This window comes from Lepisosteus oculatus, chromosome 8, assembly GCF_040954835.1.
Source record: "Lepisosteus oculatus isolate fLepOcu1 chromosome 8, fLepOcu1.hap2, whole genome shotgun sequence".
Classification (NCBI taxonomy): domain Eukaryota; kingdom Metazoa; phylum Chordata; class Actinopteri; order Semionotiformes; family Lepisosteidae; genus Lepisosteus; species Lepisosteus oculatus.
Genome location: NC_090703.1, coordinates 37453503 through 37477226, shown reverse-complemented (window position 1 = coordinate 37477226; position 23724 = coordinate 37453503). Strand labels below are relative to the sequence as shown.

The 23724-nt window shown below is 39.1% G+C and overlaps 1 protein-coding gene across 6 annotated transcripts in view; it reads right to left on the bottom strand.

Moving 5' to 3' along the window:
* nexmifb (neurite extension and migration factor b) overlaps nucleotides 1–23724 on the bottom strand; it is a 169997-nt gene that overhangs the window by 16337 nt on the left and 129936 nt on the right. For 5 of the 6 annotated variants that reach the window (XM_069193435.1, XM_015351071.2, XM_069193434.1 and 2 more), the window contains 2 exons: nucleotides 5016–9252; nucleotides 3694–4506 (listed from right to left, as the gene is read on the bottom strand). In XM_069193435.1, coding sequence (XP_069049536.1) covers nucleotides 4428–4506; nucleotides 5016–9252 — 4316 coding nt within the window. In that variant the 3' untranslated portion in view covers nucleotides 3694–4427. Of the gene's footprint in view, nucleotides 1–3693; nucleotides 4507–5015; nucleotides 9253–14758; nucleotides 14858–23724 lie in introns of those variants that run through there. The other variant, XM_015351072.2, reaches the window with a different exon arrangement.

Here is a 23724-nt window from a genome sequence, read left to right as displayed (position 1 = left end):
TCAGCAGTGCTTTTAACCATTTCTAACCAACGCTCATATTAATCAATTTCTCTCTTCACACCAGTCACGGGCATAACCCACTTGAAGCATTTATTGAGTCTATTTTTTGTGTGTGCACAAGTGGCACGCCAGTGGATTTTCACAGAAAAGGCCTTTAAATGCATACTATACAGTTAATTGTGCAATATATAATCATAACTGGTGTTGTGTTTGTAGGTCAAGTCAAAGTCAAAGTTTCTTTCTATTAATGCAACAACTCATTATTTTTTTAAAGAAGACAAGACTACATGACATTAAAGAAACCCAAAAAAATAGAAACTGTCACCCCATTGTATCTTATATTGAGAATTATGATTTTTTATTGTAATTTATTTAAAAGCTCTTTAAGATGCTCTCAAAATATGACAAAATATGGTTAGAAATAACAGGGTTTGGGCATATTTCTAAAGTTGTGTCTGGTGTGAATACAAGCTCTGCACAAATCCATTCTGCTTGTGCGTCAGTTCCTCCTCACCCACGATGTAAAACAGGAGTTACCAGTGTAAATGGTGCAGAGAAGAATAGTAATACACCTCTTAGTAGTACATCCTATTTTAGAAGGCAAATAATATCATTTAAAAATGCCACCCCAGTAGGTGTCCCCCCCACCTAAGATATTTAATCCTGGCTACACCACTGCCAAGCGAGGTACTGTATGTACCAGACAAACTAAAGTAAGCCTATGCTTAAAATATGCAAGGTATGTTGGAGGATCCTCAATGGAATACCTAAGCATGAGACCTGTCATTGTAAGTTGTAAATAAAGAAGATATATGCACTACTTCCATGGAAGGTGGTTAGGTGATGAGTTGAAGCCATATGTCTGAAGCATAAAGAAAAGAAATGAGAAGCAAAAGAGTTTTAAATATGCAATGAAGATGAGTCTGTGATGTGTCTTGAGAATGTAAATGCTTACTGTGAAATGTTTATGTAAAGAGTTCGCAGAGGTTAAGCTTGAATGTGGTTAGCAGTAAAAACTACTGTGGCTCCCTTAATTATATGCCACTATTAAATTTCTTGTAGTTAAGTGAAATAAAAATAAAACAAATGTGTTGTGGTCACCACTGATGCTCTGAACTAGCTGTACAGTAACCTGCTGACTTTATTATGTCTTTAAGTGAAATGAGAGCGTGCCCAGACTGGTGGAAGAGAAAAGAGAAACCAGTAATACTATTTTGCTATGTACTGTACATACTGCCTTTCAGTTCCAGTATTCCATGAACATTCTGCTGGACCATAGCTGTTTTCAGCTGCAATAGTATATTTGTCCTGAGGTTTCTAACAAAAGACCTTTTGAAGACTACAGGTGGTGGTCATGATGCAAAACCGATTTTGCCATAATCCAGAATTTTTCAAATTCGTTTTCCGAGATGAAGGATCAGTATGGTACAAGACTGCTGTTGGAGAGGAATGATGGGGATGTGGGTGTAGCAGGTAAAGTGAGAGCGAGACCTGCAGGCAAGGGGGGGCCTCTGTCCTGAGCCCCAGCACATGCGCAGTGGATGAGACAGAAAGAGCCACATCTGGTGACAGGAGCGGAATTCATGTTTTTAATGAAAATGTTGAAAGAAATAAAGCATAAAGTGAAAGGCGAGGAGAGGTCCGGAGAAGAAATTGATGTAGATTCGAGATGGTGGATAGCATATGTCAATCTAGAGGTAATGGAGCCAAACAGAAATAGCAGGGGCCATAGACAGAGAACTTCACTGACACCTGAGGACGACCGAGGAGGTGCCTGATGACTATATCCGAAGTATACAGTAAGCATATCATTCGCACACTGAAAACAAGATAAAACTCTTGATACATGTGTTTGTCAGTTACAGCCTCCAGTTTTTTTTCCTTTGTTTTTCTGGAAGCACACTTAGCACACACAACAACTCATACAACACATACACACCATTCTCTTTCCCAAACATTCTAAAACCCATTTTGACTTCAACATGTCACAGTCAAACAATGCAACTATGACAAGAAAAATGCTACATAAACAACTGTAGCAATGTTATATTATTCAGAGCACTGGTACTAATTTTCTATAAAAACAAGGTTAATACCAAGCATCATGGGACCGATGAATACAGATACTATCTTTATAAGAAATCGTCAAGCTACTACAGAAGTAAACATTGAATAATTTAATAATAATAATAATAATAATAATAATAATTGCTTACACTTATATAGTGTATAACGCTCACCACACACCAGCTATCAGTGCAGAGTAATGAAGCCAATATTTAGAGGAGGATTGTTAGGAGGCCATGATTGACAAAGGCCGATGGGGAAATTTGGCCAGGATGCCGGGGTTACACCCCTACTCTTTTCGAGAAACACCCTGGGTTTTTTTAATGACCACAGAGAGTCAGGACCTTGGTTTTACGTCTCATCCGAAGGACGGCGCCTGTTTACAGTATAGTGTCCCTGTCACTACACTGGGGCATTAGGACCCACATGAGCCACAGGGTGAGCGCCCCCTGCTGGCCCCACTAACGCCTCTTCCAGCAGCAACCTTAGTTTTTCCCAGGAGGTCTCCCATCCAGGTACTGACCAGGCTCACACCTGCTTAGCTTCAGTGGGTTGCCAGTTGTGAGTTGCAGGGTGATATGGCTGCTGGCTAATAAAACTTCTTTGCGGTTTTGCGGTTTGTTGCTTTAGTTAAACGAAGTTGAATGAAAATTCTGAACTCGGGTAAATATGTTCTCACTAGAGGGAAAACTAGAGGTCATTTAACACAACAATTTATATTTAAAATATGACAGATAGAAGTTTCTTTTTTAGCCACACACAGTTGGCTATAAACACACACATAAATCTTGTTGATGAAGTGTTCCAAGTCACATCAATTGGAACCTCCTATACAGTACTATCCCACAGTGCACAGCTACATATTTTATCACAGGTATCAGTAAGTCAAGAGATTTCTCTGCCTTAAATCAAAGTTCAATTTTTTCAAAACAGCACTTGCTGTTTATTTATCTGGTCAGCATGGTGGTTGGCACTGTTGCTCTACAGATTCTGGCTTGTATGTTTGATTCCTGGGATTCGTTTTGAAGTTAGCATATTCTCCTAGTGTTTTCACAAGATTTTCCATTTACTCCAGTTTTCTCTTACCTCCTACCTATTCTGCCTAGGTCTGACTCGGTACTCTAAAGGAACTCAGTCTCTCAGTCTGGCATTGTACCCTGGGAAAGACTTCAGGCTACCATGAACCTCACCAGGAAGAGCAGCTTTCTGACAATGGATTGTCATTTTTTTCAAAGGTGTCACCACAATCTGGTGTTTCAGGTATTTGCTGTTGAGGGCAATCACACTTTCCAGACATCTGAAGACCCCACCTTCACTTTGCCTTGTCAGAAAACATCTGAATTGTTGTGAAGCCTTAAAAGAGCACACATCTTTGAGTGACACTTTACTTAATTATGTACTAATGTCATAAACTATTTAAGTTTTAACATACAATGACAGCAATTTGCATTTGAGCACTTGTGTGCCCAAATAGAAAGACAATTACATTCTTAAAACAACATTTAAAATGGGTTAAACAACTAATACAATGTAACATAAAAACCATAAGCTTAAGGTGGTATTCTTATTCAATACGGCATAACATAACAACAAAACTCACACACAAAACACAGTACATATTCTTACCCTCTGATGCATTACAGACGTCCTGGAGCATCCAGCAAGAATCATTTCATACTCATCCTGCTCCATCATTCTGTATAGAGGACTATTTTTAAGAGCTTTCAACAGGATTCTTCACATTGAGCTTCACAATGCCGGGTGATGTTGAGGTAAGTTGAATTTGGCAGCCAAATGTAAAATAAAAAACAATGTCTTTTGATTTTGGTTAAATGAGTGGTTTTGTCCTACTGTTGGCTGCAGGTGCTTTTCAACGGGGAATTGTTCCAAAATATAGCATCTCTGGAATGTTTTCTTTCCATTAAGAGTCCCAAAACAAAACATGAAATGTTCATATAGATATAAAATTGTCTGTACAGTCACTTGTTCATAGTTTGGCACATGAATTCTGTTTTTTTTTGCAAATAGTGCATATGTTTTCTGTACAACTGGCATTAACAAAAATTGCAATTCGGAAAGAATTTAATAGCAATTTTAAAATGTATTCCAGGCTTGTTAAGAAAGAGGGAGTCCATTTCATTAAAGCCCCCCCAAAAAAGCATTTTTGACAACAAACAATAACAAATAATGCCATTCCAAAAAAAAGAGGAAAAAGTCACTGAATGTATATTAAATACAAAAAAGTCCCTTTTTGCTTTTGCTTTAAGAAAACTGACGTCTGGCTCCCTGCAGAAATGCATGACCATTTATCCACACTCCTAGGGTGACTTTAGATATATCAACAGGGGTGATATGATTCTCTACAGGAAGTTGTAGTTCTCCCGCATAACACGAGTCAGGCTGAAAAAGGCAGTCTGAGATATGGAAGGCGTCCATATTCTGCATACAAAAGACAGGGTGCTTATGTTTTCAGTTAAAGCATTTGTATAGAGCTATCTATGTATAGACAGAGACAAAGAGAGTGATATTGTCAGGAAGGGGCAGCAAGTTTCACAAAAAATAACATTCCACAAAAAGGCTCAGGTATTAAAGTTGTTTGTCAAGGCTTATAAGAATAGAACAAAAAACAAAATAATAATTAGAAAAAAAACTGAAGCAGCAACATAGCAGAGAATTGCAGCCATGGTAGTTTTTTTTTTTAAAAAAGAAACCAGTCAAGCTGGAAACAATTACTCAATAGGTAGTTTGCAAGTACAAGAATTTCTCATGCAAGTTATTCATTTTCTCTCCAGTAAAGAAAAAAACGTGTGGGGGGTGGGGCGGGGGGAAATGTCTTTGCCATGCAACTTTTGTGTCGAGTCAACAGGGAAAAATAAGGGGAGACAGGGCTGAGAAGGTAGGAGGAAAGTGAGAAGGGATGCACTGCAGCCACGGTTACAAAATATTACCTCAGTTTTTCAAAAGAGGCCATCATTGATAAGTCCTTATTCGGTTCGCGCTCGCCTCGCTTCCCCTTACTGTTTTCATCCCTTGGGAACTTTGCACTTGATTTATGACGGTACATCTTTTTGTGTGCTGGGCCATTAGTGCCTGGATTATTTAGGTTAGGGCCACCCTTATCAAACAAGCACCTCGGAGGGCCTGCATTACAGTCCAAAGCAATTTGAGGGAATGCACTGTGGGATGAATTTAACTTTGCCTGATTTTTACTACTGGCTCCCTTGGCGGCTGACTTTCTGCTTTTTGTAGTGCCAAGGCAACCAGTGCCACCTCCTTTCTTCTTGGAGTCGGGCGGTGTTCCGGCCAGTATTTTGAGAGTTTTCAGTTTTAGGCTGTTTGATTCAGGAGGCTGGCAAACCCCTGATGCAGGGCCCCACAGCGGCTCGATCGAAGCCATCATGAAACGCTGGACCTCAGCCATCCCGGAGGCAATGTTAGACAGGATGTTGGAGGGCTCTTCAAACTCACGCTGATCGTCGTCAAGGAGGTTGCTATTCTGTGCCATTGTGCTTTCTGCCCAACTGGCATTCGCCTCTTTAACTAAAGGCCAGTCACCAGACAGCCCAGTGACGCTGCTTGAAGTGTTTTGTACCACAACAGTATCTTTCAGAGACTGAGCTGAGGCAATCAAGTTATTTCTAAACTTTGCTGGCAGTTTGGCACCTCCTGCCTGTCCTTTACCACTCTTACTCTCTGAAGGATTTTTCCCTTTTTTGGAGGACCGTGAATTTTGCCTAGGGGTTTTGCTCTTTTCTGTTTTACTGGCCTTTGGAGTTTTTGCTTTCCTTGTACCCTTCTGGTCTGGGCCAGCGTTCTGACCAGCACTCTGCTTGGCAGTTGTTTTCTTTTTTGCCTTTGGAGCCTTTGGCCCACTGCTACTATTATTCACCTGCTTGTCGAATGTATCCAGGGAGGGAGTTTTCTCTACCAGACTCACTGTGTCATCGTCATTGAATGTGTGGAACTGGAATTGATGACTGTTGACTACAAATGGACCACTGTGAGGGTCCTGCTGCTGAATGATATTACAGTTCCACTTCATCTCCTGTGTGCTGCCTAAAACAGCTTCATTTGAATCTTGGAATTCCTTTGTTTTTCCCACAGATTTGATTTCTGGTCCTATTACTTGCGGAGACAAATTCGGTGTGTCAGGTGGTGACATCTCTGACAAGGAAGAGTGGCGGAATTTATCAGGAGTGAAGTTGGAGATATCCAGGAGGTCTGTTGATTCCTTCAAGGGAATGATTTCATCAACACTTTGCTGGATCACTAGTTTTGGGCTACAGTGGGCTAAGAAGTTATCATTCATTTCATCTTCTCCATCCTTATCACAGGACTTTAAACTTAGAGAACTATAATTACTTGAAGCTGCTGACAACGAACCCACTGAATCAAAACTGATGAGTCTGCCATTATCCGTATTTAGAGTGCCTCTCTGAAACTGGAAATGTCCCTCTCCACATGGCACCTGGCACGGTTGATAATCTGTGTCAGGCTGCAGGGCCTGCTCATGCAAATAATTCTTCTGATACAGTAGTCTGTTGCCGTCCAAGTTTAGCTGACTGTATCCTGAGACCGGCAAGTTGTCTGCCATTGGCATAGGTACTGGGCCAGAAAAGCTGCTAGCCATTATAGGGGTTTCTGCAATGTCAGATGCAAATGGTGGCTGGCTGGCAGTAGGCTGCGCATGCCACATATGAGTGAAATTTGGCTCAATCTGGTTTGTGCAATTCTGGGGCGACTGTTGTAGCTCAGATTCAGAGGGAGGAGAAAGAACACAGCTCTGTGCAAGCTGCAAGGAAGTGAACTGCTTGTCAGCCTGGGAAATACCGACGGAGTACTGCCCAGAGGGGTGCGGAGAAAAATAAGAGATTCCAGTGCTACTTGATGAATCTGATGCATCTAGCAATGTCTGCAGATAGCCTCCGGGGACAACTGGTACACTTGTAGACACGTTCACAGATGGTGCGGGTTTGTCAGGAGAGCAGGTGGCTGATACAAAAGTAGATTTTTCAACACCGTCAGTGGTGTGGTTTTCAGATAAATGGGGGCTGTTTGTAGCAGAGTCAATAGTCGCATCCTTCATGCTGCCTACAGAGTCCTGATTTTCTAAAACTGGGCAAATGCCTGATACGTTTGTTATGTTTTCGCAATCCTCCTGCATGGCTTTCATTCTTTTGCTCTTCAGTCTGGCTTCACTTTTAAATTTTCTTATCCTAACAATTTTACTTCCCATTCCCTTATCTTCCCTTTCTTGTGATCTGCTGTGTACCATGGTAGCATGCGTGATGTCATTTGAGTCTAATCTGTTTGCACGGTTGGGGGCTGCTATTGTTAATGGCATGCCTGCAAGGGCTGCGTCGTCTTTAGTGCCGCCTTCCTGCTTCTGATCAGACGAAGAAGGGCCCTGCTTGTTTGGTGATTGCTCCACAGTTTGAATTCTTTGAATCCTGAGTCTGTTTGCAATCTTATATTTCCTTTTGGGGAGACTTGCGCTAAAGGAACGGCTTGAGCCATTCAAATGGAAGTGATGTTTGATGTCACCCTGCATCCGTGTTTCCCTTCGGTCAAGTTGCTTTTTTTGCCAGTAGCCCTTCAAAGGGGCCATTTTTTCGTATTTGTGCAGCAGGTCAGCATTTAAGTTAACTGTTGTGTGAGTGGGATCAATTTTACCAAGCTTCACCAACATGTGTTTCTCTCCCTTGAACCTGTTAATGATGATATATTTAATGATCACTGGAGGCTCTTTGCGGGAAGACTTCCGCCTTTTCTTTGGACACCAGTCATCATCGTCTTCTTCTTTCGGGCCAAAGGGCTGCTTCTCGCGTTTCTCTGCATTCCTTTCACTCTCAATGGAATCCACATCATACAGATAGTCCTCGCTGTACCTTACCTTTCTTTTTGCTCTCAGTCCATAATTTAGCTGGCTGGAGGAGCTGGAATTTTCTCTGGACAAAAAGCGGTTGCATTCTTTAGTGTCCCGAAAGGTGTCGTAAGAAGAGCCAGTACAGGAGCTATCATCACTATATTCTCCTGAATCTTCAGTTGAGTTGTTGGAGTCGAAAAAATAGTTCCTTTTCGGGGTCATGTATTGCATTCCATCTGCAGTGCTGCCATGTTTATTCAATTCTGCCTTCTCCTCGTTCCCCCAAAGACTAATCTCATCCGCTTTGAACTGCAGAGTGTCCATATTCTTCTTAATGGCCCCATTCTCTTTTTTGGTACAGTTCACAAGGACGCTTGGGAAAAAGTTAAACTGAGTCTCCTCTTGGAGGGCATTGGTTTTTTCCCTCACATTATCCTGGAAGGACTCGTAGCGGATCTTTAAAGAACACACATCACTGCTAAGGGTGGAGTCATCGTCATCAAACATGTAGTTGTCGACATCCTCCTCGGAAAACAGGTTCACCGACAGTTCATTTTTGGAGCAAAGGTCAAGGAGTTCCATTTTGCTCTCACTAATAAAGGACTCAAAATAGCCCCAGTCTTGATTGGGATTAGACAACAGGGCTTCCTCACCATTGCATTTGTCCAGAAGCAATCCTTCATAATAGTTTTTCTGTGTAGGGTCTTCTGAATCGCTGTCAGATTTCTCAATGTCCCTTTTGTCTGCTGTCCTAGACTTATGCAGGGGAAAGCTTAACAGCTGATCAGAAAGCAGCTCATCTCCATACCTTGCACTCTCCCCTGTGCTCATACATTGGATTCCTATGTCTGAAATAGAACATGAGTCATATTCTCGGTTCACATCGCCTATTTTCAGGCTGATACCAGGCTCCGGGTCCACACCGTCTTTGGATTCAATGAAGCAGCCTAGGCACGTTCGGCTCTGCTGCATCAGGCAGTCTCCAGTCAGTGATGACATGCCACCCGGTTCCATGATCGTGAAGGGGGTCCGGTCACAGTCCTCAGGCAGGGACCAGGGACTTGCCCCCTTGGTTACACAGGAAGTGAGAGAGATGGCATGGGTGGAGGAGTCATCTGCTGAGTGCTCAGGCGCTTCGGTGAGTCTCAGCGGGGAGGGAGGACTCAGGACACAGGGTTCCTTTGAAGCCAAAGACGGCAGTGCTCTGTGGCAGTCTGGACTTCCTTTCTGTGCGTTAGCTGCTGTAGCCGGAGATGGGAATATAACTGCAGCATCTGCAGGAACATACGGCTTCAGATTATTCCCCTGGTCATGAGATCCTAGGAAAAAAGAAAAAAAACATAAAACAGCATCAGGAGCAAGCAGCAATTGGCTGTGTCTGAAACACATACATCTGCTGCTAAACCTTGGTGGACCTTTTATCGGAACAGTTACTTTCACGGAAGAAATGTTTTTGTAATAATTAAAAAAACTTCAGGCTTACTAATCTAATTTACATTCAACTAGGAGACTTTGTAACAAAATAATGGATCTGCCCTGTGATAGTGCAGTTTTCTTTTTTGGCAGTTAAAGTAAATGTATAATTAAACAACAAAGACAGCTGGTTTACATGTAGTATTGAATTTGTTTGCCATGGATAATTAGTCAACTGCAGCAAAAGCAGGTATATACACATGGGAAGAGACATCCTTAAGCACTGCAGGCAATGTAACTAATAAGTACTATCTTTGCTTTTACCTCACCCTGGAGCTGTGTGTTTAAAAATAGACCTAGATAACAATGCTAGGTACAGTGGCAAATATTCACAAATACATAGCTTTAAGCATCTAGATATCATAATAAAACAATAGGAGAAGCTGTTTGTCTCCTAGATAAAGCATTAACACGTTTCACAGTGGCATAATACCCTGTCAACTTAATGACATAGGTAATATACTTACAATTATCATTATATGAGTCTTTAGATAAAGATGTACACTGCAATTTATAGATACATCTTTTTTTTTAGTGACAGCTGCTCGTATGGAGAGAGACTGAATCTACACAATTAATTACCCCTTTTCATATATACTGTATAGAGATAGTCATATAGCTTAGACAACTAATCACTGCTTTATACACACATAGATAAAATCACAGCTATTTATATATAAATAATAAATGTATAAAAGAATTATGCATGCTTGCACATGGAAGTTGGAAAATCTTTTTGAATTACAATTTGATTCACATGTATTATAAAAATATAGGAAAGGTTACAAACGAGAGCAAGCTTTTTCGCTCATTCGGTCCATAAGTTATCAGCCTTCTCAGAAGACACCAACCAAGTGCTGTATCCTTGCTGTTTCTGGCCAATCCTAATCATCCGCAACATATTCATGGCTGTGTTTCCAGCCTTCTTTTTCATACTGTTCATACTGCTCATTCCTAACAAGTCAAATGCCTTTGAGATTCCAAAACCTTTTATCATTCTTTAAATTTTAAGCAATTTTGATCTGGTCTATCAGATGTTTGGAGTCACTGTTATGTTGAAAAACCGGCCCATACCATTTCTGGAGCCAATTTACACACTTGAAAAATCGAATAGAATAGTGTGATCTCTTTTCTAGAACTCCTTTTTTTGCACTCATGAAAATCCCATCCCGCATTTTTACAGTAGAAATTACAAAACGTATAGACATCTCTTAGTCATTTTCCTTTCAAACATATTACATACTAAGCTTAATCTACAACTTATTCAAGTCATGAAAGACTCCTTTTTGAGAAGTAAGAAAACACGAATCCAAAAAGAGATCTCATCATTTTTTACAAGATTTCCTGTGATCAAGTCTCCCTCAATGCAACGTACTGCGTGGCTCAATACTGTTTACTGAAGAAATATTTTGCTGCCACAGCCATCTAGATCAATTCTTCCATAGATGCTATGTATATGAAGAAGGAGTGGCCTATATATGAACCTCATATATAGGAAAGCCCTACTACTTGCAACAATAATCTACAATGTGATTTAAAAACACAGAGTGGATGGAAGGGAAAATCATTTAAAGGTAAAACATGGGAGATGCACAGTGGGTGGAAACAGGACAAATGAAAAAGGCCATCACAAGTATAGCAACACTGAATGGCCTGTATTGAACGGCTTTTAAGAATCAAGCAATAGAATTTGACAGTTGATGGAAAGGAATATTTTATTAATGGGTACATATTTTTCAAAACAGGATAAGGCTTGGTAGCTTTTTACATTAAAATAGCAGTAATATTCAGGAACCAGAACTGCAAGAAGCAAGTGTTACAGGAACTGACACAAATTCAGAGGGTTTAGTGGTAGGACTAAATAATATCTCACAGCTTTTAAGTGCTGCAGTGCATACTTTTCTGAATGGAGAAATGTATAAAATCTGTAAGAAGAAGGAATAAAGGTGGCGGTGGGGGTTTAAACTACTCTAATGCAGATGGAAACCAGTATGGTACTGCGTAAATGAATGTGACTGTGAGAAGCCAATGGCTACCTCTCAAATCAATTTGTCCTCAGGTTTCTGAAAGGTAATTCTTGTTTTGACCTAGAAGTGAGAGAACCACTGGGGACCAAAAATCACAATGTTATTTTTAACAGAAATAGGCAGATATAAGGTAAATGAAATTCAGTACCATTTAAAAAGAGTAATCATTACATATATGTAACAAGTAACTACATTTTAAGTAAATGAGCTTGAGGAAGTCTTACGGATTTATATTGATTATCAATTTACTCATCTAGACAACAAAGAGAAGTATGCTGATATCCACAAAGTACTTGGATACACAGCAAACATGTTCTAAATTCTAATCGGGGGTAATGTATGTACTGAATTCTTTTTAGATACAGTACAACATACTACTCTGCTCTGAAAAGATCCTACAAAAGAACATCCAGAATAATGGAAATGGAGAGCCACAAACTTACAAGTTTTCTGTAGTGAAAGGACTTTTTTTATGAAATAAAAACATGCCTTATCTTCTGTTCTGCCAACTATTCAAGCTAAATAGACTCACAAAAGAATAACCTCACATAGCTTTTAATAGAGTCTAGGTGTGCCTTTTGATCCTTATCTTTCATTTGATACACAAATAAAACGTGGTCAGTGTCCTTTCTCCATCTCAATTGATAATGCTCAACTAACGTTTCCTCTCTCTACAGGACACCATGAACTTTATCCATGCTTTCATCACATCTGGGCTAGATTCACCAATTATTATTGTTCTTATTATACTATTACGGAGTTTAGATTGTGTCCTGCTCATAATTTTGGTAATCCATAGTGCCACTGCTAGGATCCTCGCTAAAACTAGATACACTCATATAAAGCCCTGAAATAGCTACAGTAGCTACCAACTATTCAAGAAAGCTTCTTATTGCATATCAACTAGAATGACCCCTCCTGTCCTAGGATGCCAGCTATCACAAAACCCCTTAAATTCACCATGCCATTGATAGACCTTAGATACTGAATCTGCAGTAGTCCACTGCAAGAGCAGACATTTCTTGATAAATGATAAAGTCAGATCAAAGAGCTCCTTAAAAAATAAAACAGCTTTGTAAGTTCCCTTCATCCATTAACAACTAACAGCCACATGAGCTTAGGAAGGTTAGGAATTTTCACTTCTTATCATGAATTTCTCCCATATTTATGTGCAGAAATCTCTACTCTAAGATGATATTGTGCTGCATAGCAGATAGATATTTTCCCTATCCGTGATCCTTTCTCTTAAAATTCAGTAACATATTTATGCATCACATCTCCCTTCCTTGAAAGAATTAAAAAACCTGAATAGGAGAGACTAGTATCCCTTGGACCTATAGAATACAGATGCCTGGATGGAAGTCCAGCGAACGCCTACTAGCCACACATCATACTGCCAGTGGTTAATGAAATCATTAGCATGGTTCTTGTGCTATAAATAAGATTCGTTCTCACTGCCAAACCTGTCACAGCAAGATTTTTTTTTCTTCAGCCACCTACGTAAATAAGGAAAAATTAATTGCCAAGAACTTGGAACATTCATTAACAATGACAGAAGTTACAAGAACATGTGATCACAAAAATTAATCCACTGCTGCCACCGTCTTGCCAGACTCCCCTTGTAAAAACAAATAACACTAATTATCTTTTTCCTGCATAAACAATATATACAATAACGCAGGTATGCTATTGATTTGTGGAATAAAAGCAAAGGAATTATTATTTTTATATACAGTGCTTATAGAAAGTCTACACCCCCCTTGGACTTTTTCCACATTTTATTGTGTAACAGCATGGAACCATGGTGTATTTAACTGAGAATGTGTGCCACTCATCAACACAAAGTACTCTACAATGTCAAAGTAAAAAAAATGCATTTTACTAAATAAATTAAAAATAAAAAACAGAAAATAATTTAATGCATAAGTACTGTATTCACCCCCTTGCTTTGACACACTAAATTACCACTAAAGTAACCAACTCTCTTCTCCAAGTCACATAATTACTTGACTGGAGTCCACCTGTGTGCAGTTGAGGTGTTTCGCATGATTTCAGATTAAATACATCTGTGGCTGGGAGCTTCCCTACTTAGTGCAATTCCAAGGAAACACTACACCATGAAGACCAAGGAACATTCCAAGCAGATCCGAGACAAGGTTCTTGAAAAATACCAGTCAGGGCAAGGATATAGGAAAATTTCCAAGGCATTGAATATACCTCAAAGCACAGCGAAGTCCATCAATAAAAAGGTGAGAAAATATGGAACAGCTCAATATCATTCTCTTAGATTGCTCAATCAACTAAAGTACTAAGAGCAAATATGGCCAGCAGCCATATCACTCTGCAACTCACAACTGGCAACCCACTGAAGCTAAGCAGGTGTGAGCCTGGTCAGTACCTGGATGGGAGACCTCCTGGGAAAAACTAAGGTTGCCTCTGGAAGAGGTGTTAGTGGGGCAGGGGGCCCGTGTGGGCCCATGTGGGTCCTAATGCCCCAGTAAAGTGACGGGAATACTATACTGTAAACAGGCGCCGTCTTTCAGATGAGATGTAAAACCGAGCTCCTGACTCTCTATGGTCATGAAAAATCTCAGGGTGTTTCTTGAAATGGGAAAATAGTAAATTTCCCATTGGCCCAATAATGGCCTCCTAATAATCCCCATCTATGAATTGGCTTCATTACTCTGCTCTCCTGTGTGTGGTGCGCATTCTGGCACACTATGGCTGCCGTCACATCATCAAGGTGGATGCTGCATACTGGTGGTGGTGGAGGGGAGTCCCCATTACCTGTAAAGCGCTTTGAGTGTCCAGAAAAGCGCTATATAAGTGTAAGCAATAATTATTATTATTATATGGGGCTGTTGGATGCAGCCGAGACATCGGTTATGTCTATTTCCAGGTGGTAAGGGCAAGTTTGTTTAAACATTTTGAACCCAACAGAACCAGGTTAAGTTACCTATGACCTGGAACCTGTGATGTGACCATGCAAGAAAAATAAAGGCGAGAACAGATTCTAAATTGTTTTTGCATATTTATTGAATTTCCCAAGATTTAATTTAGCAAATAAAGACGTGTCCATACCACTAACTGTGTCTCAGATCAGATCAGATCACATATCTTGGCTGAATGAATATACTGTAGTCCTGTGAACATGTTGCAAAAATACACAACCAAGTGTTCAGAATCCCAAACTACAACCTGAAGAAGTATAAAAATGCACTCCAGGTTCCCACAGTAGTGGTGTGAAATTGGCCGTGTTGCTGGAACTGATTGGACATTAAGTCAGCTAGTGTATTCATGTCTTACTGCTTCTTCTAGATCCTACCATATGGTGTTATTAGTAAGAAATCCACTGCTCCTCCATCCATTTTCTAACTTCTTCTTCCAGTTCAGGGTTGCGGAGGAGCTGGAGTCTCTCCTAGGAAGCAACAGGTGCAAGGGTGGACACACCCTAGATGAGACGCCAGTCCATAGCAAGGCAGACACATATTCAAAGTAGGACCAATTTTCCCAGAAGCCAATTTAATTACTAGTACTTTTTGGACTGCTGGAAGAAACCATACAGAGAGCACACCTGGTTCGGAACTGAACCCAGGTCTTAATGCTAATCACTGCGCTATGGTGCCTCCCAATGCTCCTCACTAAATCACTGTTTGTGTGTCATGGTAGGCCATGTTGGTAAATAATCAGTGACTCAAAATTGGATGGATTGTAAAGTACTAAAATCATTAATAACTCAATTAAAAAATATATAAAAAAAGATCTACAAAAGGGGAACTCATAAGAACAATGGAAAAAGGTAGTGAGATCAGGCAAGTCAGCTTATCTGAACTCATCAGACCTCTGCTCAGCTTTTCAACAGTACTGACAAGACAAAAAAAGTATGGGAGAAAGGGGAGAGTCCATTGTAAAGATAGAAAGATTCTCCAAGCAGTCCTATCCCCAGTCCGATAAAGGCTTCACATTAGCATGCTGGTGAAAAGAACAGAATCCCAGTTTGACAAAATTTGCAAAGCTGATGGTGGAGAAAAGCCAGCCATGGGGGAAACAACAAACAGCAGTTCGATTAGTAAGGCCATCTCCTACCGTTCCCCTGATGACAAGTCCAGAAGGTTGACAAATAGCAGAAACAGAAAAGAAGTTGACAAACAACAACAGAAGGGTACACAATCACACTATAAGTACTACAGATACTGTTCCAGACACAAATGAGGACACATGACTATACATGGCTGCCTTGGAAGTCTTACATTTGACCTTCTACACTTTATTAAGGGCACTTCACTTTCACTGGGTGTATGGCATTTAAACTAATTCTCTTCTAGATGGCAAAAGTACAACATGTCAAAAACAAGACAATTGATTGTTCTTTTTGCATGTAAACCCAGCCTTTCTCTCTCAAGTGGGCATTATACCATGCACACTGAAGTATATGCAGAACATACAGCAAAAAGGAGGAGAACAGATTGATGAAGTCAATTCATACATGGGGATTATTAGGAGACCACAATTGATAAAGGCCAATTGGATATTTGGCCAGGATGCCAGGATAACACCCCTGCTCTTTTCAAGAAATGTCCTGGGACTTTTAATGACCACAGAGAGACAGGTCCCCGGTTTTAAGTTTCATCTGAAGCATGGCATCTTTTTTAAAGTATAGTGCCTCCATCACTATACTGGGGAATTAGAATTCACACAAACCGCAGGGTGAGGGCCTCTTACTGGCCCCACTTCTTCCAGCAGCAACCTAAATTTTTCCCGGGAGCTCCCAACAAGGTGCTGACCAGGCTCACACTTCCCTAACTTCAGTGGGTTGCCAGTTGTGAGTTTTGGGGTGATATAGTGGCTAACACTTGGCCTGGGATAATATTTGAAAGCAAAGAACTCTGAAGACCACCAACATACGCCATAATCCTAATGACATGCCAACTGTCAGTAATGTTTTTGTGTAATTGTGAGTGTATATGCTGTTGCTAATTGGTCATTGCTGATAAACACAGAATACTTTAGTGTCTCCTATATGCTACACACTTTCAGAAGGAGCCTTTGGCCATACAAAGATTCTTGTAGCATTTGTCTTAAAAATATCTATAATTTCTGTGTATAGGGTTTTATACCAAAGATGAGATGAGGCAAATCTATCATGGTCAGTCTGAAATGTAACTTGGGAGCTGAACTGTACTGAATTTATACACCACAGTTTGAAGTAGAGCTGCTTTGAGCTCTGTGCACAGGAATAATTTCTGCGAAGATTGGAATCTCCTATTATCCTCTGAGCATTCAGAAGAATTAGGTCTATTTGTTCAGAGGGAGACTTGTCAAAAAGAACTGATGGTCCAGTTGGAGATGGGGGGGGTGGGATGGGTTACAAACATAACATTCAGAACACAGACACACGTTCTTCACATACACTGCTATTTGAACACTTGAGCTGGTGCTGGGTTTTTGGATAGCTGAAGTCACACAGCTAACCACCAAGCCGTTCTGTAAGCTGAGATTCTGCTCCTTTGATTCTGCTTTCTTTCTGTGCTCATGATTAGAATTGAGCATTCCTTTAATCCTTAAGGAAAAGTCATCTTGAAATATCAATTTTCCCTTCTGCATCACCATAGTTGAAGAACGTTTTCACTTCTCCTCAAAAGACAGTCAGGAGTCCATCTCAGAAGTTAAAAAGTTTATTTCATGCGCATGGGAGTGGAACACATAGACATAGTGACTGCATTTTTCTCAAAGCGATTAAACTTGAACAGTCCTTAAATATTTTTCTGTTATCTATCAAGCTTACCTGTGATTATCAGATCGGCCATATTCCAAGATCACGCTCATCTTCCTCTTCCCCATTTGCCAAAGATAACTTCTTTAAATACGATAGGTTACTTAGTTTCGTAGCACACGTTCCTATATAACACAGTACAGAATTACATAGTAGCTCTTTTGTCCAGTGTTCTTCCATTGTAGTTCCATTCCATTTCAAACCAGTTCTGTATGTCCACCTTATAAAATACTACAGTGTCAGCAGAAAAAGTATGTAAAAGTTCACAGAGACCCTCTAAACTCCATCTTATTATTTTACCCTAATTCTCCCCCTTAAGTATTTTATTGATAAGGTATGGATTGAATCTTACAGCATCTGAGAATACAGATATGTAGGGCCAAGAGATCTCCAGAGATTCTGTGATGGGGATTGCTAAAGACAACAGTTGTCACTTATTTCTGGAAATAAATCACAAGCTATTCATCTAATCTAGCACTTACTCACTTGTACGTTTTGTCTCTAATGCTAGCAGAACAACACGAATTCAAAGAATGTTTATGAAACAGTGAAAAGGAGATTCTTCCACTTGTTATTCAGCAATGGAACTGACAAGATTAGGAAAGAAAGAATAGTTATGCTATGTGCATCAAAAATAGAAACAGGCTTTTATGTCTATTTTTAATTTTATATAAATATAACAAGTAGTAACTTTTCTGATTCTCTTAGTAACAAAGAATCTTACTCACTAGGCAATTTTCCAACTAACATTAATTGCTCAAAAAACTTCTAGCAATATAATAGGTTTTCTACCAATTATACTGTATGTAAAGTCATTCTGAGAAAAGACTCTGAAGGTTCCCTATTGAGTCAATGGCTCCTCAGTCCTTGATCACTATCCTGATGTGTATATTCACATTTCTTACGTTTGTGCACTGAAGTACTTGCCTTGTGTTAAGAACTGACATAATTTTAAGAAAAGGTCAGCCTATTACCCACAGTACTTTGCTCAGAAAGTAAATCATTTTCACACTCCGTTTTAAAATTTTAAAATTTAAAATTCCTTCATCCTTTTAGGGGAAAAAAAAACAATTTGGAAATTTTGAAAATCTTTTTTCCATCTCCATCCCCATCAACCCCAATTTCACCCTGTTTTATTAAGTGTTAATGTTTTTTTATGTTACAAACTTGTATTCAGATATGTCCATTAACAAAAAATAGTAAATGTAGGTATGTGTTCTAATCCTAGTGGGAACCTAACACTACTAACTGCTGTGCTTTTCACCACGATATGGTAACATTTTAACTACAGCCACTTCACAATCATAAGGCTGATCTTGAAACCTGCTTAAATTAAATATCTGTTCCTCCCTTGCTTGATGTGTGATGTGTGTAAAATAGGGGATGGTTGTAATAAGTGCACGTTTTTGGCATAAAGCAATTAATCCATACATTTTTGTAACCATTGTATCCAATTCAGGATCACAGGATGACAGAGCCCATCTCAGACAGCAACAGGCTCAAGGTGATGTACATCCTGGAATGGACATCAGTTTGGGCACACATAGACACAAATACACATCAGGGCCAGTTTTCCCAAAAGCCAATTCACCTACCAGCATGAATGGAAGGAAACTAGAGCACCTAAAGGAAACCCCCTCAAACACAGATAGCACCCCAGGAATTGAACCCAGGGCAATGCTGACCACTATGCCACTGTTCCAATCATTACACCAATCCATCCATCCATTTTCTTAGCATAATTCAATTTGATTTTTTTTTGTATAGAACCTTGAGCAACAAGTTGTCACAGAGCACTTTCAAGATAATTCATACAAAATATACAGACACAATTATGCAGTACGTCATAAAGAAATTGGTGTAACTGGATGTAAAGACGTTTAGTGTATCATAGAGTAACAGTGTAACCATCAGGCAAAGAGGAGTGAAAAAGAACACACTCCAAAAAGGAAGAACAGGAGTAGTGATTTTTAAGAGATTAAAAATATGTGATTCCAAATGTACCTTCACAAGAAAGAATAAGGGCTAATTACAATTTTAAAAGAATGGTTGAAAAAGAATCTTCTACTCAAATACATGTTGCATTCTCCTTTTTATTCTTCTTTTAAAAATGTTTATTATATTATGGAATTACAATATCATTAACATATAATGATAATGCATAAAATCAGAAATGAATTACATATTAATAGAAGAAGAAAATACATCAATTCCTATCTAGTTTTATAATTGTCAGAATATTTTTCTTCTTTTTATTATCATCCTCCTCCTCCTCCTAGGAAAAGCGTGCAAAGAGTAAAGTGTACCTATATAATAAGAAGCTAATTATATGTTTAAAAATAAAAGTAAATATATAAAAAAACATGTTCATCTTCATCTATTTAGTTAATAAGAAAATAACAAAGAAAAGGTACAAATATCAGGAGGTCATTTTTCCAACTTAGGTGATAGCTTGGTAGCTGTTTGGTCCTAGAATCTCAATTTCTATCTTTTGCTATTGCAGAATAACTTGGCTTGGTGGTTTGTTCCCGACACCCAACTGTGTGTGTGAAGAGCAGCTTCCTGTTTTCAGTGCCCAATCCAGCTGTTATGAAATTCCATGTCTTCTTTATATTGTTGAGATTTAAGGAGTGCCTTGGGTTTGGCTTTGTTAAAACAATTGAAGGTTTTGGATTCCTGAATGAATTCCCTTGCAATCTCTTGTCATGGTATCCTATTGCTTTTTTTTTCCCCTTCAAATGCAACAAGAACGTGTAACAAAATAGTGAAGAGCAAACAATACAGAAACATTTGAATGCAAAACATATCAGTGTATTTCCACCGTTTTTGAAGATGTATATGGACTTTTGGTGTGGTGGGGCAAAATGGGAACCTGGCTCCTGCGATCTGAGCACAGCTTCTGCTTTCACACTTTGGCTGGAACACAACACTGCTTTATAGAGGCTCCCTTTCCTCCTTCATCTGAATCTTAGTTCAGACTCACTGTTCGCCAACTGCATCAAAATGCAAATGAGCAAATGTCAACCTGTTCCCTGAGATGAGGGCTAGGGCTGTGCCGGGATGTTCTTTCTGAAGCAAAAATGAATCCTTCTTCACCTCTTTGTTAACTGGCTGATAGATCAATGGATAGACACCTGTCTTCAGATTTCCACAGCTATACATGTCTCTCCACAATCAAAGCTGAAAGTAAAGCCAAGTTTTAAACCACAATTCAAATAAACTGGAAGGTCAAATCAAACAATCGTGGCCAATCATCTGAATAATCTCACCCCCCATTAATGTGTTGAAACCATTCTGGCACTCTAGGTTGGCCAACTAAAGAGTAATTTAAACTGGGGGGTTGGGGAGTGTTGCGAAAGAAAAATCTGAACGCTCCTTCACGTTCTTATTTTAACTCTTTCACAATGGCATACAATATAATGTAATTGTAACAGTAACTGAAGAAAGCAGAGTGAGGATTTCTTTATCAAACCTGTGGAAACACTAATGGACACTTGCTTATCTGTAATCAATGAAGTCACATGCTGATGTCATTTGCCACTATTCAACTTCTAAATTCTCCGTGAAAGACATGATAATCCACAACTATGGTTAGGAAAAGCACTGACAGTGAAAATAGTTTCACATGCGCCATTCTGGGCAGTCCAATAGCTTGGCAATGGCAATATGTTAATCAACAGAAGTAAACTTTTAGTCTCACTTCAGCTACACTAGACTGAAGGAAGATTAAATACTTGATGGTCATAAAATATCATTCTAAAATTATTAAAAGGTTTAAGCACGGTGGCTATCACCTTGTTTCTCACGAGACAGCAATGAAATGTTTTAAAGGGATCAGAAAGAGGTAAAGAGGGTTTCACATAGTTTACCCTGAGAGAAACAGATTTTGAGTAGAGTACTCAAAGCTGAAGGTAAGTGCCTTTTTAAATGCACAGTCATGCAACAATTAACAGCACTGTGGTGGTTTCACCACAAAATATGGTCTTACTCATGATATCCATCAGTAGGACAACTAATGGATATCACTGTTTCTGATATTTCTGAAATAAAACCACATATCAGAAAAAGAAAATCATTTTTTTATTATTTTACAAAACTCCAGCATTGCTAGTTTAATAGAGGGGTTAATTTTTTTATATAGTCACAATCTGCAAGCACACAAACATGTGCCTACATCAAAAATGCAATTATATGAAGAACAGTAACTACTTCACTTGCATTTAAGAGAAGTTATTTAACTAACTCAGCAGCAGCAGCAGCAGCAGCAGCAATGAACCCATCAAATAAATGAAGTACTCACACATGGTCAACACTTAAGAACATATACTAGAATGCGATTTTTTAAACGAAACTTCTGCATACTTGTTAAACAGTGACAATGGGAATCGTTCCTAATCGTTTCACTGAGTTCCTAATTCAGTGATGGGTTCAAACTGCATGTCAGTCTTAGTCTTTCAGCATTACTGAAAACATCTAACAGAATTCAACTGAATTTATAAGATTTATAGGAATTTATGTGAATACATTTAAAATTAGATAGGTTCATAGTCTATTTTAAGTCAAGGAATAATGTAATATTCCATTTTCAGTTTAAGTTCACTAAGAATGCAGTAAAGGACCTGCTGCAATAGACACAGCAAAGTGTTTAAGTTATAGAATTTTAGAATAGAATAGAATTATTGTGCATTATTAACCATTTCAGTGACATAAACAGAGTTGAATACACTGTATATATTTTTTCCTTGCTTAGATAAACAAGCTGATCCTAACAACAAAAGACCTTCCAGGTCAAGTGAAAGGATATGAACATGTTGCTTTAATTCAAATAACACGATGATGTGATATATTGCACTTCACGGTGTGAGCTACAGCTCAAATACCTTGTTTTTGTATCATTTTAATCTGACTACAGTGTACCGAATCACTGAAGAAAAACTTAATTTCCATGTAAATCAAATGCAAAAAAGAATCTTCTGAGGTTTCTGATTGCGATATACAAGGCTTAAGCTTTCTGTACTTCTGAACCAGCTGTCAGCAGGGAACTGTGGTTAGGCGTCATGTAAATGAGCTCTGCCGCTGTGCCTGCTGCTACCTCAGCATGCCAAGATCCGTAAAGAAATCTATACACTGGCACATATTTTTCTTCATATTGTAAGGCTGGGATTATGTATGCGCAAAATAAGTCTGTTAATAATGACTTATGAATGGTGATGGCTTGATTTGCTTTGGGAGTAGGGTACCATAACCTCAGGGGTTTATTGTGCCGGAAGACCACATCTTTGAATGAAGAATAGTCTTACTTGCTAAAATCTACTTGTGGGTTTGTGTTTTAAAGCGAACACCTGTGAACATCACTTCTTACCATAGAGCAGCACACATCACTTTAGTTAGTGGTGTTGATTTGATTAGAAAATAGTGTGAAATGGTAATATGTCCTTACAACGATACATACATCATATAATGCAAACATATTCAGACCCTGGCACAGTTTTTATATTTTGTTTCTTTAATGCTTGCAGTCTTGACACTTTGATGTTGCAATTAATATTTGTTAGATATACAATCTTCTCCACACATTTACTGCATAAAAAGGATTATATGAGAGACAGATGGAAAACTCATTCAATCCCTATGCTGTGGCAAACCTAAATTAATTTAGTTTTAGGAGCAACAAAATTAGTTGATTGACCTGTGTGTACAACAATAGTGGTTTTCACGATTTCAGAATAAAAAAGACCTGTCTATGTGAAGTTCATTGGTAAGATGTGACCAAGCAAATACTAAACAATACTATGATGTCTAAGAAGCTTTCAAAGCAAGTAAGGGCCTTAGTCATTGAAAAGCAAAGATCAGGAGAACAGGAAAATGAAGTCTCTGAATATTCTGGTGAGCACAGCCAACTTAATCTAAAAGAAAAGGAAATTACATTGAACAACCCAGAAACTGCCTAGTTCAGACTGTGTCTCTAAACCAAGCAGTCATGAAAGGAGGAAACTGGTGACAGATGCCACTGTGAAACCAAGGACAAATCTGAAAGAGGTACGGTGGTAGCTACGGTGGCAGCGATGGGAGAAAAGATGTCCATGTGTCAACAATATCCTGTTGGTCACTCCACAAAATTCTGGCAAACCCAACTCATATGGGTTTGTGGGCATTTCTGGTGTAATTGCAAAGCATTTCATCTGGTGCAAACCCGAAACAATGCATCACCCACTCAACCTCATCTCTACTATCAAGCTTGGTGGTTGGAACATCATACTATTGAAGTGCTTTTCCTCAGCAGGGAATAGAAAGCTTGTTATGAATGGATGGAAAAGAATACCGGACAATATTAGAGAGAAACCCTATTTCTGTATCCTGAAGACCTTAAACTGAAAATGCAACTTTCAGTAGGACAATGATCCATTGCACACAGACAATGTTTCACTGCAAAAAGGTTTGAAACTTTCAATGGTTGAAGGTTGCTTTCACCAAATAATGAGTTCACAGGTCTGAATACTTATACAATCGACATTTAG